Below are 14,957 nucleotides of genomic sequence, written 5' to 3' on the forward strand. Positions count from 1 at the left end.
TGGTGAGTGAAGCTCGGTTGGATAGGACATCTGTCAAATAAGTTCCTACATTGTGTTGATCTTCACTTCCTATAACATGTAATATGTAGAAATAGGATATGTGTCTAATAGTTTTGCTCTGTGGATGAGTATTCAAATGTGGCTTTTATGAAGATACAGATAATCTTGCAGGCTGCACAGGGGATTAGACAGGATTACAACATTCTGTCTCAGTGTCAAGAAAATATATTAGCCCTGCTCCCAACAATGACGAGAAAGACTCTCTCACACTCTTCATGGGACTGGATCCTACAAAGAAATCTGTCAGATTTGAGTAGTGGCAGAGGAGAAGCACGGTCCTATCAGGTGCACTAATAGATGAACTGTACAGATGAAGATTGACAGTCAGTCTAACAAACCCACACACCAAAAAATAAAAAAACACTTACGTCCCATCCTCATTGCTCCGGTAGAAGACGAGGAAAGGGTCAGACTTGCCGAAGAAATCCTTTTTGTCCAGCTTGTTAGCACAGAGCTGCATGGTGGCTATGTCCTGGGAGAACAACAACAGTTCATTCATTTTCATTAAGTTGTAGCTTTACTTTGCACTCTCCAACTGTAGAGACTGGAGGAAGACGAGGACTTACATAAAACAACACGTCGGGGCGACCTCTGTAAGGCTCCTACACACTGAATAGGGATCTACAGCTGGATCAACTTGCCAGAACTAAAAACTCCAGAACGGGACGAATGCCATGGCTTTGGACTGTTAGAGGTACGACTGCAAGTCATTACACTGAGGTCGGCTGTTTTTTTTCGAACAGGAGCACACGGACAAATGGAAGAGGAGACACGACACATGGAGGCAGAGACAGAGAGACGACAGGAAACTAGTGGTGTTCTAGTGCTCGCTGCTCTATACAGCTGACTGAGGAGGAAAGTTTCTGCTGCAGAGGTCAGGGAGGTCAGAGCAGGGACAGGGACACTGGTGGGAACACGGCGGCCCTGCTTGTGGTCATCTGCTGTCGCTCAAACTCCTCCTCATAGAAAACAGTGATTACAGCCTAAACTATCCCGATTCTGAGTAACCGGAGACGAAGCTTTTATTTTTACTCCACGTAGATCATAAACCCACAAATATAAAAACGACTCATTGAAATTGGTTGAGAAATATAAATGTTACAGAGCTTTTTTATGCAGAAAAACTGGAGCTCTTCCATTCATTCTTATTTGTTTACAGGGCAGTCTTGTCTGATCCAATATGGCGGCCCGGCGGCCAATGTGGTATCTCTGTATATACAGTATGTCTATGCTTGCATGTGCTTCTCTCAGTGTTTGGAGTGTACAGTTATTTACACAGTGTGGCAAGGAAAGAGCACTGTAAGACTGGATAAATAATTCATGAGCAGCTCTCATCTCCACTTTAAAAGAAAAGTACAACTTCACTTTCCCTCCACTTGATGCAGATGACAAAAAAATTGAAATCTGTGCAGCCATTGAAATTCACTGAATTCAGACTGTAGTGCTAAACTTTCAGACCCCTGTCTCAGACAGAGTGTGTACCTGTGTCTATGTGCATTTCCGTGTTCTCAGAATAATGTGATACTAACCCGGCAGTTACTGAGCTCCTCAGCTGTGAAGATGATGGTTCCACATTTCTTTCCAGGAATCCCCCTGAGAGAGAGGATGAAGAGAGAGAGACAGAGAGAGGGTGGGGAGTGGAGGTGAGTGGGACGACGTCTACAAATGCAATAACGACTCGTCAGTGTCTCAAAATAAGTATGTTGTTTATCCAATATTGGTTTCAATAAATGGTTTCAAACATGAAAACTAATAAACACAAAAAAATCACAACTTGGTCCTGCCTTTGCTGAAGCTGATCTTCATCTGGTTCAAATACAGAGCTGAAAACCACCAAAGTGTAAAAAGTGTATGTGGCTTAAAACTTAAAGCTTCTGTCAGACAGACACACTGACGCATGATCATAGAGGATATGATGTCATTGACAGGCGACCAATGAAATATTACCATGATTAAAATCACAGATTCCTCTGGTCTGAGAATTGATGCAAACATTTGGGAAAATGTAAGAACACAACTCAACAACATATAGAACAGAGGTCTAGTCATTTTTAGACATTTTATTGTAGAAAAGTTACAGATTATAACTTTAAATCCAAATATTGGACAAAGTAAAAATTTCACTTGATGATGGTGCAGGATATAACTTTAATTAGAAAACTTGTATTCTTGCTGAAAATAAATCAGTAATCTTCCACAGGGATATATGCTTTTCCAACAGCTTTGTGATGAGTGCTGAGCCAGTCCACTAAGGAGCTATTAGCAGCGATGATGTTGCCATCTCTAGTGAAATGTGCAAGACATTCAAGCGTAGAGTCAGAAGTAGTGAAGCAAAATAATTTAGGTGATAAATATATGGAAGCTGCAACGCATGGCTCTCTCCCGCCTTGGCTGAACACTGTTTTGCCTGCCGTACCATCTGCTGGCTGACCTTTTGCTAAAACTGGAGTGAAGTGTTTAATGGAACACATGATCCCAAGATTTGGAATTCCAAAAAGTATTGATTCAGATAATCGACCTCCATTTCCTTGAGTGACAAAACTGTTGGCAGTAGCAGTTCCACATTCCCTGCCCCTACACAGAGTTTGGGACAGGTAGAACAACAAACCCAACAATAAGAGACAAACTAATGAAAATGCACCAATCTAGACAAAGCAATTGCCTTGAGACAATGTACACAGCATCAGTGCTCTTGTTGATGCGTAGTGTCATTTCATAGCCAAAGACTGGACAGAACACTAACTAAGGCGTTACTGATAAAAGGCCAGTAGGACTGAGGTCGGGGATGGGGATGACTCTGCCGACAGGTGGGAGATTGACCGTCCGATGACCTGCTGCAGGCAGAACAATGTGGAGCTGAACACTCTGGAGACAGTGGACTGCAAGAAGAGCCAAGCCTCACCCACCCCCATCACCCCATGTGACTCCCCCGTGGACACTGTGGGGTACTTCTGCTTCCTGAGCACCATCGTCACACAGGACCCCAAGTGATGAAGGATGTACTTGCTGCAGCAGTTGAAGAGTCCATGCTCACCTCCCCCATCACCACCTGGTACGCTGCTGCCACTGCCAAGGACAAGAGCAGCCTGCAGCGTGTCTTTCACTCTACTGAGAAGGTGATTGGCTGCAATCCGTCAACCCTCCAGGACCTGTGCACCTCCATGACCCTGAGGTGAGCAGTCAAGATTGTAGCTCACCCCTCCCACCCCGGACCCAGACTCTTTGAGTCACTCCCCTCTGGCACGAGGCTGCAGTCCATCAGGACCAAGACCTCTGGCCACAAGGACATCTTCTTCCTGTCAGCTGGCCTCATTAACAAGGCTAGTGACCCCCACTGACACTGATCCCTCCCTCGTGAACTATTGCACATTGCCCCAGCCATTTTGCACAGCGTACATATTTGTATTATATATATATATATTTACTATAATATTTCTTCACATTTTTGTTTTAAGTATTTTTTTGGGGCTTTCATGCCTTTATTGGACAGGATAGTAGAGAGAGGCAGGAAACGGGGAGGCAGAGAGAATGACATGCAGCAAAGGCCGTCTGATGCGGGATTCGAACCGGGGCCAACAGCAGCGAGGACTGTAGCCTCTACACATGGGGATCACTACGCCACACGACGCCCCTATTTTAAGTATTTTATCTTATTGTTAAAATTTTCTGTTTATACTGAAGCTATCTGACCTGCAGTACTTGCTTGTTTTGTCTTTGTTTATAATTCCTCTCTTCTTACTATGTTTATTGCCATGCACCAAAACACCAAAGCAAAGCCCTTCTATGTTGAAAACCAACTTGGCAATAAACCAGCTGATTCTGATTCTGATCTGGGAGTGGCGGTGAAATACAGAGGAAATGTTCATCTGTGAGTGATGCAATCCCTGCCATGCTTATCCCCCTCATCACACTAAAGAGAATAGCTGATGGTAACATGCTGCAGGCTTCCTGATGTGGGAGGCTGGTGTTGTTTGAGAGAATCTGAGGTCTTGGCTCAGACTCAGCTTATTGCTGAATTACTGAGACTATTTTAGGATAGTAGTCTCCCTGCTCTTCAGTCGGATTCACTGATTAGTAAAGGAACGATTGGATGGACTATAGTGTTCATACTGACTGAAGCGTTAGAGATGTGCTGCCTTCCAGCTGTTGGCTGGATGTGAGAAAAAAGAAATAAATCTCCAGAGACACTCTGACCTCCTTTTGCTGCTCCTGTGACGAACGGGTGGTGGTGGTAGAAAGAGCAGTGCAGGGAGATATAGAGCGGGGCTTTCCACTGCTAACCAAGTGAGAAGCCACACTTGATCTCATTTTAACAGCCTTCATATACTTTAACAGCACAACAGCAGAATCTGAGTTGGATCATTTGAAATGTCTGTTCTCTTACTCTTACTCTCTTACTCTACTTTATCTGCTTTACTGCAGTGTTATTTTTGAGCCTCTTTCCTGAGCGTGCAGTGGGACTTTCTGTGCACAGGCCAATAGTCTTTGCAAACACAAAAATTATATTTTGAAGAGAAAATATTTTTGAGCAAACAAAAATCTATTCTGTATTTCTCCGTTTGCTATTATCCGCATAGTCTTAGAATTCTAATGTCTGTCACTCAGTTTTAGTCAGTTCTCTCACAGATATGTGAAAGCTCGCTCACATTGCTCTGGCTGCACTCAACTCTGCTGCACGCTCGCTCAACATAGACCATATTCGCACTGCAGCCATTTTCCTCTGACGTCATGCTCAGGGTGAGAAGCTCAAATGCTGTCACCAAAAGGATAATGTACTGCTGTGTTCCAGGTAACAAGTCATGTAAACATAGAACTAGATCGATGAGCAACAGAAAAGACAATGAGATAATGAAAATCCGAAGCGACATTGACCAATATTTCAAGGTAAAACAACATATTTAATAACCCATTAGGTACCGTTAGACAACAGCTAACATTAGCATTCAACCACTTCTGGCAATCAATGGCAATGGCAATCAATCTGATAGGTTTTCTGGATGGTTCACTGGATGAGTGAAACACTGCTTGAGGTGCGAGATGCAGTAAAATGTCAGGGGGTGAACAAAGAGAGTAGGATTTATTCTCTGGGAGATTTCTCTAGAATATCTGCAACAAAGATATTTCAGTCTGGACGGAATTGGCAGACTAATCAACCAACAAATTGACCTTTCCATCCCTAGAGCTCTGCCACTAACGTAACTATAAATCTGTAATACAGTCATTTTCCAAAGCACTGCTACACTGCTACAATGGATTCGTTCAGGCCTCCTGGACACCTGTTTGGTATTCTGCAAACATGCAGCTGGTAGGACAACCCTGGAGAAGACCCAGAACACGTTGAAGGGGATAACATACATCTCTTTTGTCCTGGAACACCTCGAGACCCTTTTATTAAATTCACTTATACTGTTCCCCCATGAGTACGACATCAGCATAGACTATACAATCAGTTCTTGAACAATGAAAACTCATGCTTCATTGCTCATGTGTTTAACTTATATCTTAATACAATGCCACGAAAATCAAAAAAGAATATCTTCCACTCTGGAGACAGGGAGACGGTGGCTTGCATACTTTGGCATCTTCAGCTAATTATCTATTTGGACAAAGTTCAAACCCCACTGTGGAAATTATGTTCATTGTTCATGCAAGACTGAGCATTCAATGTGCCAAAAAGTCTGATTACAGAGAGGAGAAGGGAATGAACAGAGCTAACGGGCGATTACATCAAAGTGTCTTCTCAACTGATGAGTAACAATAAAGCTGATACTCTAACATCAAACGACATCGCCATAACGGCTGTGCCTCTGTGGCTTCACTGTGTAGGAACTGCATGTAATGTTGAAGGAGTTACTCATAGTGACAAACCCACAACAATTTTCATGTAACTCTCATCGCCCCCTCAGTTGTACGGAGAGGTTTAGTATCTTATAAATGATTATTTTAGTTTCACTGTTCTCCCCTCTCTCCATACTCGCTAGGAAAAATTGGTTTTTGCTCGATAAGCACAGTAAGCTTCCTGCCAAGAGCCAATCACCAAAGTGATGTGCAGCAAAGGTCCACGGGCTCGAACCTGGGTTGCTGCAGTAAGGACTAAGCCTGAATGGTACACACTCTACCAGGTGAGGCACAGAGGTGACACTATTATGGAATGACATTTAAGTCAATAATGAATAAATAAATAAATATGCTTATGAAATAAATCCTGAAATAAATAAATGAGGCAATACATATAAACATACATGTAAATATAAATATACAAATTAGCCAATATAGTTCAATAAATAAATGAATGGGTTTTTGTTTCAAAATGAATGCTTTATTATTATGTTAAAGTAATCTTGGCTAATTGCATATATGTATCCACATTTGGCAAATATTGTAATTGTAACCTTAATTATTTTAATTATAAGTTTACCATATTCATTTATGTTGTATATTAAGTGCAATATTATTTGAATATATTATATTATGAATTAATATTACTTCATTGAGTTTTTTATATAATTTCATCAGTTGCAGTACTTTATTATTTCATATATAATTTGTAAGTGTAACATTTAAGTTAGTTATTTACAACACCTTTAGTGTGGAGCACTTTTGGTTATCGCCTGCCATTGTTTGCAGGGGGACAGCTGTGAATGTGGCAGAATGTGGCTCTTGGCAGGACATGTGCGACTCTACGAGACGCACATGTCCTGCTATGACAGCAGAATAAAGTTGTGTTAACTATCCTGCCGCGTCAGTGGTGATTATAGAAGACAGCTAACATCGGTGTGGGGCAACTATACTATATAATGTGAAAGTGATCAAATGGTGACATAGAAGTTGAAACTCACGGAAAGAAATCACCAAAATCTGTAGGAAACTCTGGTTTCAACAATCCTGTTGGCAGCAGTGGGCGGTTGTGTTTGATACACCTACTGTAGGTAACATGTCCAGCAGCAAACAGCACAAAGACAAAGTTAGAAACCAGCTGCTGGAAAGATGAACATTAAGCGGCTAAAGAGCCACATATTTTTCTCAGGAGTCAGTGGAAAACAAACTAAAATCAGAGGGAATATTAGACTTGCATTCAAACATGCACAACAGTTTTCAACCACTGTGACCAGGGCCTTTTACCTCAACTGCAGAAAGTAACAGGTGTTTATTTGAGGCAGGCTTCTATTACAGACTTGTACTTTAGTATGAAGCCTCATCTCCTGTTTGCCATGTTAAAGTTACTGCATTATGTGTTAATACAAACATTTTCTGTGACAACAGGTTAAATAGATCTGTGTTTGACCAAATTATCATGAAGTCTTCCAAATCAAATGACAAAATACCCATCTAACACAGCCATGTTTTCTGATCCAACGAAAATATCAGCTGTATGACATCATTTGTCTGGACTGTCCAAAATCATTGTTTCCAGTGTGTCCAGTGTGGCTCCTGCCTCTGTGATCACCTGCTCCACTAGTGGCGGACAGTACTCAGTGGTCTTAGGATTGTTTTGGCCAACACCGTGAACAAACAACTTGACCAGCAATAATATAACAAGCAGGAATGAGTTGACTGCTCGCATCACCTCATTTGTGTATAACAGCTACTTCAGTGACACTGCTTCATCAAATGTTCTGTCAACTCATTGACATAATATAATTATAGCCTACATGGGGTTTATATAGTAGACATGTAGCCTCCACTTTCTCTTGTAATAACATGCAACTGCTAAAATGTTTGTTTTTTTTAAAAAAGTGTAATTGAACATATTCATATTTGTTGGTAAATCATAAACTTTTTTGTATTTTGTAATCTAATTAATAATAATTTTGCTCCCAGATGAATATAGTGGCCAGATTTATAACTTTAATGTATAGTCTGGTACCTGTTACATTAACAAACAGGGTTCGCCTGCAGAATCAGCGGTCTGATTGTGTAAGGGTCGGCTAGGATGGAGTCAAATTCCCGGCCTGAATTATTGTCCACCTCTGTGCTCTGTCCTAATGTGTTGGGTCTCATTAGCTCTTCCCATTTTGTGTATTTAGTCTTTGTCTCCCCTTCCCTCTGTGCCAGATCATCCTTGTCCCTTGCATCAAGTATTCGAGCTGTAGTTTCCTTGTGTAAGCCTTCCTGGTGTTTTTGACCCTGATTTTTGGTTTTAGCTTCAGCACACTTCTGACTGATACCCTGTGAACCAAACCTTTCGATTTGTGGACTTGACCTGTCTGAGTGTTGTGCATTTGAGTCCTTAGTCAATTGGTTCTCTGGTCATTGCAAAATGTATATGTTTTATAATGTGGCCACAATATGGGTAAGGTTTGGTTAAGTTTATGCACAAAATCGACTTGGTTGCATTTACCAAAAGATCATAGTTTGGGTTAAAATTCCTATTTCATTAAGTTTAGGAGAATTTCATCGTCAGGGTTGGAGTAGTAACTATGTGATTAAGATCAGGAAATGATCATGGTCATGATTAAAAGAAACCAACGTTGACAGTTTGTAAGAGAGGAGGAAATGAAAGCCTTCCGTATTAAAGCAACACTATGTAACTTTTGAGCAGCCGCACAAGTGGGCTCTGCAGTCACAGGAGGTAGCTGCAGGATGCTGGTGGATTCAATTCTGGCTCCACATCTGAACAGTGAAGTTTACTGGAAAAAGAAATTAGAATTACTGCCTCACAGTTGTCTGCCTCCACCACTCAAGACCACAAAATATCATAAAACCATAAAATATCAACTATTTGTGTGAAATTTTGTCATAATTGCTGTGTGAAGTCTTGAGTAATGGCAAAAGTGTTTTGTGAGGTCACACTGACCTTTACCATTGACTTTTGACCACCAAAATATAATCAGTTCCTCCTTGAGTCCTCCTGAATGTTTGTGCCAAATTGGAAGAAGTTCCATCAAGGCGTTACTGAAATAAGGCGTCCACATGAATGGGATGGACAGACAACCCGAAAACAATATACAACTATATATCCAGCTCTGACGTTTGCCGGCAAAGAGGCATAAAAAATTAAAAATAAAAACCAGCAATTGCGCTGTCCCCCGTGTCAGGTCAGCATATTGCTAATCTGATTACAGTGACTGAAAAAATGTAATTGTGGTTACTAAGAGCTAGCTTTACACTCACTCAGGTTGTGTCCAAAATCCCTCACTCATTCACTCCTCCCTACTCACTATCAGGGAGTTCAGTAGAGGACTGTGCAGCCAGCTCATCGCTAAAATGAAAAAATACACTTTTGGACACAACTCAGGTCATTTTCTTTCTCCGTTTTTCTGTCTTTCAGCGCCAGCCCAATGCATGATGGTATGTATTGCTTTGTTAGTGACCAATGATTACACTACTTGTCACAATGAATTGTGGAATACTATGAGTCCATTATATAGGGTATAATAATTCTCACTATACATTCGGACAGCACTACAAAATTGCAAACTCCCTAGATAGTGGACTATATAGGGAGTAGTGAGTGATTTCGGACACAGCCTCAGTGACAAACAACCGTTTCACAGTCGTGTTCATTTGTCACTTGACTTCATGCCACCACTGATTTTGGCGCACCAGTGTTTAACATAAGCTTTGTTCATGTGACATGAACCTGATGCTTCCCATCTCTCTGAGACTTTCTCATGACAATGTGGGAGTAATATCCAAGCATGTAGCTTTACCTTTCATGTGTGTGATGAGTTTCAACAGAGTGTTTGAGTGTGTGTTTTGATCTGAACTGCCGTCTGTGTCTCTTGGTGTGTGTTTATTTTGAGGTGTTCAGACAGAAGGTTACCATGGAAAAGAGACTCGACTTCCTGTGTGGGAGACTCTGCTGCTGATGAGCCCTTAGACGGAGCTATACTTTGTGATGAATGAGCATCATAGGGCCGTGTGTGTGTGTGTGTGTGTGTGTGTGTGTGTGTGTCAAGTGAGATCAGGTTTGAATTAAGCCCTTGGGGACTCTAGGGACCAGAGTGTGTGGGAAAATAGTTCAGGGTGGTGGTGAACCTTGACAGATCTCCTGAAAGTCTGTTTTCAGGCTTCCCACTTCTCCATCACAGTCTGTAGCTTTTTAGACTGCCACAGTCTCCTGATGCCCTGTCTGACAAAAGTATAAATTAAGGGATTCAAATTTATTTAAAAGAATAGCTTCACAGTAAGGGCTGGAGCAACCCTTGGGGCAGAAACAAGTTGCAGGTCCCTGAGTAACCCCACGACACACACACTCCCCTAGCCAGTTTTTCCAGGAAACTAACCAACAGCGTTTCCTACACTCAAACACTATCCCAACAGGCCTGTGCTTACAGTGCAGCAGATAACTGTAATAATCTTTCAAATGTGGATACAAGGACCAAAATTGGTATGTTAATCCTTCTGAAAAATCCCATAAGCCACTTGAACTGTCAAAAGGCTGCCATTTTCCAAGGTGGCCACCATGGCATCAGAAACATACACTATTTAACACAGAGTTTACCCATTGGACAGATTTAAATGATTTTGCAATTGTATCCCATGTTGTTGACTATGAGGATGTCAAATTAACAATTCTTAATATCGATTAAATATTGTTTTAATTAAATAAAACTTGTTTATTGTTCTATTTCAGCAGGACTTTTAATTTGTAAAATGTAGGTAAACTGTTAAAAATGTTCACAGGGTTAATTTATTTACAGTATGTGTAATTTGCCCTCTACTTTGTTAAAATGTTGGATTTGACACTGAGATCATTCAAATGGAAAAATTGTGGGTGAATTTGTCACAAAAAAAAAAAAAGTGAGCCATCTTGGAAATGGCGGCCATCTTGAATTTTTGAGTGGCTAACATGTTTTATCAAAAGAGTAATACTGCTAAAAATAACACATTTTGATAAAGTAAGTGATTGTGATCTAATACACTTTTTAAAATCTAATTCAGTTAATATTAATAGTAGTAAATAGTAGTTTTGTAAAAATAATCTAAACTAACTCTTTCTTTACTCTGCTGTGTTTGTGTGCATGTCGTTAGTTTGATGATATAAGGTTTGTTTTGCCTCAGATATGAGAAAGACTATTCACTTCGACGTGATATACAATGCTCTGGAGTCCACCACTATATCAGTGCTTTGGCAATGTGCGTCCATGAGTTTGGGAGGCAGAGCTTCTGAAGGAGCACTGAAGGGAGGGGCTTGTTGGTGTTGCTGAGTTCAAATATCAGCAGTCTTCCTCCAGTGCAAAAATAAAGGTAAAAATCTTTCACATTTAGTCCTTTTCACAAACTTTATCATAATAAGAATTATCATTATTATTATTATTATTATTATATTTGTTACATTTTGCAATTTGGCAGGATATACTTTATATATTGACCCCTTTTCCACTGCCAGTCAAGTTTTCTGTTCAGACTGAGGACTCACACAACTGCAAGGCACGATGTCATCACAACCACTTACAGAGCACACACACACTGAGTGTTGGAGCTCCTGTAAAAGTGTCAGAGCCACCGTGTGAGATGCTTTGATTTGTGATTGTGTGTTTTTAAATCTCATTTCAGGGCAGCAACTCACTCAGAGGAAGGTGTAGTTGCAGTGTTTCTGGTGTAACAGCACCATGCTGGAAAGGTGACAGGTGTGTTTACAGTCTCTGTGCTCTGAAAGACGTTACAGCAGGAAAAGGGAAAAAAATTGCATAAATTTACATAATGCTGGTCAGAGCCGGAGCCGACAGATACTTGTGTTTTCTGCAGAGTTATGTCACCCAGGTGTAAATGCTGATTGTTCCCTTTTCCATTGCTGGCAAAAGCCAGATGTAAGCGGGTCAAGAGTCACGGCAGCCATACTACTTTATGCAGAACTTGATTGTGGAGTACATTACAAAAGTGCAGGAGATGATTCAGTTTAGGTTGGCAGGTGAATGATTGTTATCTTTGACATTTTTCTTAAGCTATCTAAAAAGAAGAGGGTGCATTGTAACGTGATGCTCAAGTTTGGTTTCCCTTCTAATCATGTCCTCCACATGCTAAATGCCACAGGACTCTCTTTTCTCCACACCCAACATCAGAAAATAGATCCTCACTATGGCTCTGATCTCATCTTAAGCACAGGGGAACAGAGCAGCATGTAGGAAACAGTTTATAGTATAAAATACAGTAGCATAAAATACACTTCATGGTTTCAGTTGCCTTGGAAACCTCTCTGTCATAATTTCTCTGTGTGCGTGTATGTTTTTCAGATGTGTGCCTCTGTGCTTTGAACTTAAAATTCTTATGTACTGTTATAGTTAGGGTGTTCCTTAGGTTATCATTTCAGTATGTCTGACATCATCCTGTCTGACCCTGTCACAGCAAATACATTTAGTAAGATACATTATTGCGAGTGGATCACATTTCTGTTTACATATTGGGGATATGGGAATATATTTGGCAAGCTGCAAATGCATTAATGCTGAGCATATCAGTAAAATGTTTACAGACAACATGTTTATTTTCCACCAAAATGTCTGAGCTTGCAGAACAATATACATTTGTAGTGACTAAAGCATTACTGAACTGTTATGTTTAAACACTCACAGCACTTGGTTAGGGTTAGTGAAAGATTGTGGTCTGGTTTAATGCAGAAAAAAGTTCACAGTGGCTTCAGACACAATGTGTTTATTTACATTTAACCAAAACTAGCCTAACCTTAACCAAAGTGCTTTTGTTGCCTAAACCTAAACTGGACAGGACTCTGGATGCAAAGTCTGGTTCCTGGTCTTGATGCAGACCCCGGTCTGGAGCTCAGGGCTACACCTCTTGTTACGGGAAGTCTACTGAGCTGCTCTGGTTTCCTGGCTGCACAGGAACTGCAGGGAAGAGGAGAAGCACTTCCAATACACTGAGCCTCTCCACCATTACAGCAAATAAACTACTTTCATTACATGTATCATTATTACTAAAGGAGGCAGAGGAATAACTAAACATAAGACACACTGAGAAAAAGAGCAGGAGAGAGGGAGGGAGCTTCGTACTAACGACTATGACCAACTCTACATATCAAACAGAGGGAGTTAGATATAAAGACCTGCCTCTAATAAAAGGAGTTGAAGTAAATAAAGAGTAAACTATTATGGATCCAGACAGAGGCTGTGCTCTGTGTGAGAGACTGAATAAGAAAGATAATCTGTCTCTTCTAACTTTCTCTCTGAGTGATCATTTTACAGTAAATCCAGCTGAAATCACAGCTCAGTCAATTCTGTGTTTGGTGATTTTGTCAGACGACGTTGTGGTTATAAAATCGGGATTTGACCATAGTCGGTCCAGACAGATACTAGGTTTTGTTTATTACATGTTTTAGCTGTCCCTAAAACAACACAGAGTGCAGAGAAAGAGTCAACAGTTATCCCAGTGGCCAAACATAACCACCGCCGGTTGCCCTTTAAAAAATCTTTTTTGGGGGCATTGTGTGGCGTAGTGGTCTAAGCAGGTGTCCCATATGTAGAGGCTACAAGTCCTCACTGCAGTTGGCCCCGGTTCGAGTCCCGCATCGGACTTGCTGCATGTCATTCCCCCTCTCTGCCTCCCCATTTCCTGTCTCTCTCTACTGTAATGTCAAATAAAGGCATGAAAAAGCCAAAAAAATATACTTAAAAAAAAATATATCTTCTTTGAACAAACTTTATCTCTGGGAAACTTTTGACTGGTTCTGTATATCCAGAGTGCAAAAGTTTTGCTTGTGCCAATTATTAAACTTTACATGGTATTTCATGTGGTGAGGAGTGGATAATTACTTGTTAGACTTGACTTCACTGCCAGGACTTTAGGTTTACTTGCCAAGTCATGACAGGAACTCTTTAATCACCCAATCTAACACAGTGACCACTGTGAATCTTGAAAGATAAATATCTTTAAGTAAATGGTAAATGGACTGCATGGACTTAAGGAATGTTACAGTTTTTGCCCATTGCTTGAACACTATAGCTACCCATGCTTAGACTAAAGTAACACAACTTGAAGCTTTTGTTACCATACCTCAAACACATGTACCCATACCTTAAACAAAAGCGCTGCTTTGCATTCTAGTTGCAATTCTGCAACACACTTACTCCTTTATGCAACACACTTGGTCCTGCATACTACACTCTATTTCATACACTTCGTTCAAAAAATGAAATCTCAGGGTGCCATTTGGAAAACACATGTATCCAAAATACAAAACACATCGGGTAATTGCAACCACTCAAATACACACCTGAAGGCACTTACTTGCAAAACTGAACACCAATCAGCCAGCTACAAAAAGCCCTCAGTTTAGCCATTTCAAGAACTTTGCAAGCATGGGTGGAGGGAGAGCGAGAGGCAAAGGTAGAGGAGGAGGAGGACAAGGTCAAGGTCGAAGAGGCCATGCACAGACCCCTATTTCTGATGATATAAGAGCAACTTTGGTGGACCATGTCATCAGCCATGGCCTGACTATGAGGGAAGCTGTGCAGAGAGTCCACCCACATCTAAGCCGCTTCACAGTGGCATCTGTAATAAGAACATTTCGACTGGAAAACAGGTATGTCTTCACCTCTCTACCTTCTACTCTACTCAGATGGTATTTACAGTACTGTACTACAGTATATCACATTACCACATCACGTGTACAGGGTATTGCAGGGTGCTAATGCTCCTTTTGCAGCCAAAGTGGTAGTTTTTGTGAAACATACCATGATTACTTATATTGAGGTTTTTCAGTACAGTGGATGATACAGTATATACAGTAAAGTACAGTATATATAGTACTGTAAGAAAAAGAAGCAAACCAATGACAATTTGTGGTTGTATTTCTCTAGAATGACTAGAAGACCTTCTGGGGGAGGACGCCAACGCCTGTTCACACAACAGCAGGAACTTGCCATTGTGGACCTAGTGAGGGCAGACAATGCCATCCGTCTCCACCAGCTACGACAGAAAATACTTGCAGACAGGCA

General features: G+C 40.9%; 1 protein-coding gene across 1 annotated transcript in view; it reads right to left on the reverse strand.

The window, feature by feature from the left end:
- LOC111668612 (copine-9-like) overlaps positions 1-14,957 on the reverse strand; it is a 51,464-nt gene that overhangs the window by 15,181 nt on the left and 21,326 nt on the right. Inside the window, exons 8-9 of the mRNA XM_023424691.2 lie at positions 1,590-1,653; positions 429-532 (exon numbers count right to left, since the gene is read on the reverse strand). Coding sequence (XP_023280459.1) covers positions 429-532; positions 1,590-1,653 — 168 coding nt within the window. The remainder of the gene's footprint in view (positions 1-428; positions 533-1,589; positions 1,654-14,957) is intronic.

This window comes from Seriola lalandi, unplaced genomic scaffold (assembly GCF_002814215.2).
Source record: "Seriola lalandi dorsalis isolate HSWRI2012SDOR001 ecotype SW California unplaced genomic scaffold, Sedor1 jcf7180002054748, whole genome shotgun sequence".
Lineage (NCBI taxonomy): Eukaryota > Metazoa > Chordata > Actinopteri > Carangiformes > Carangidae > Seriola > Seriola lalandi.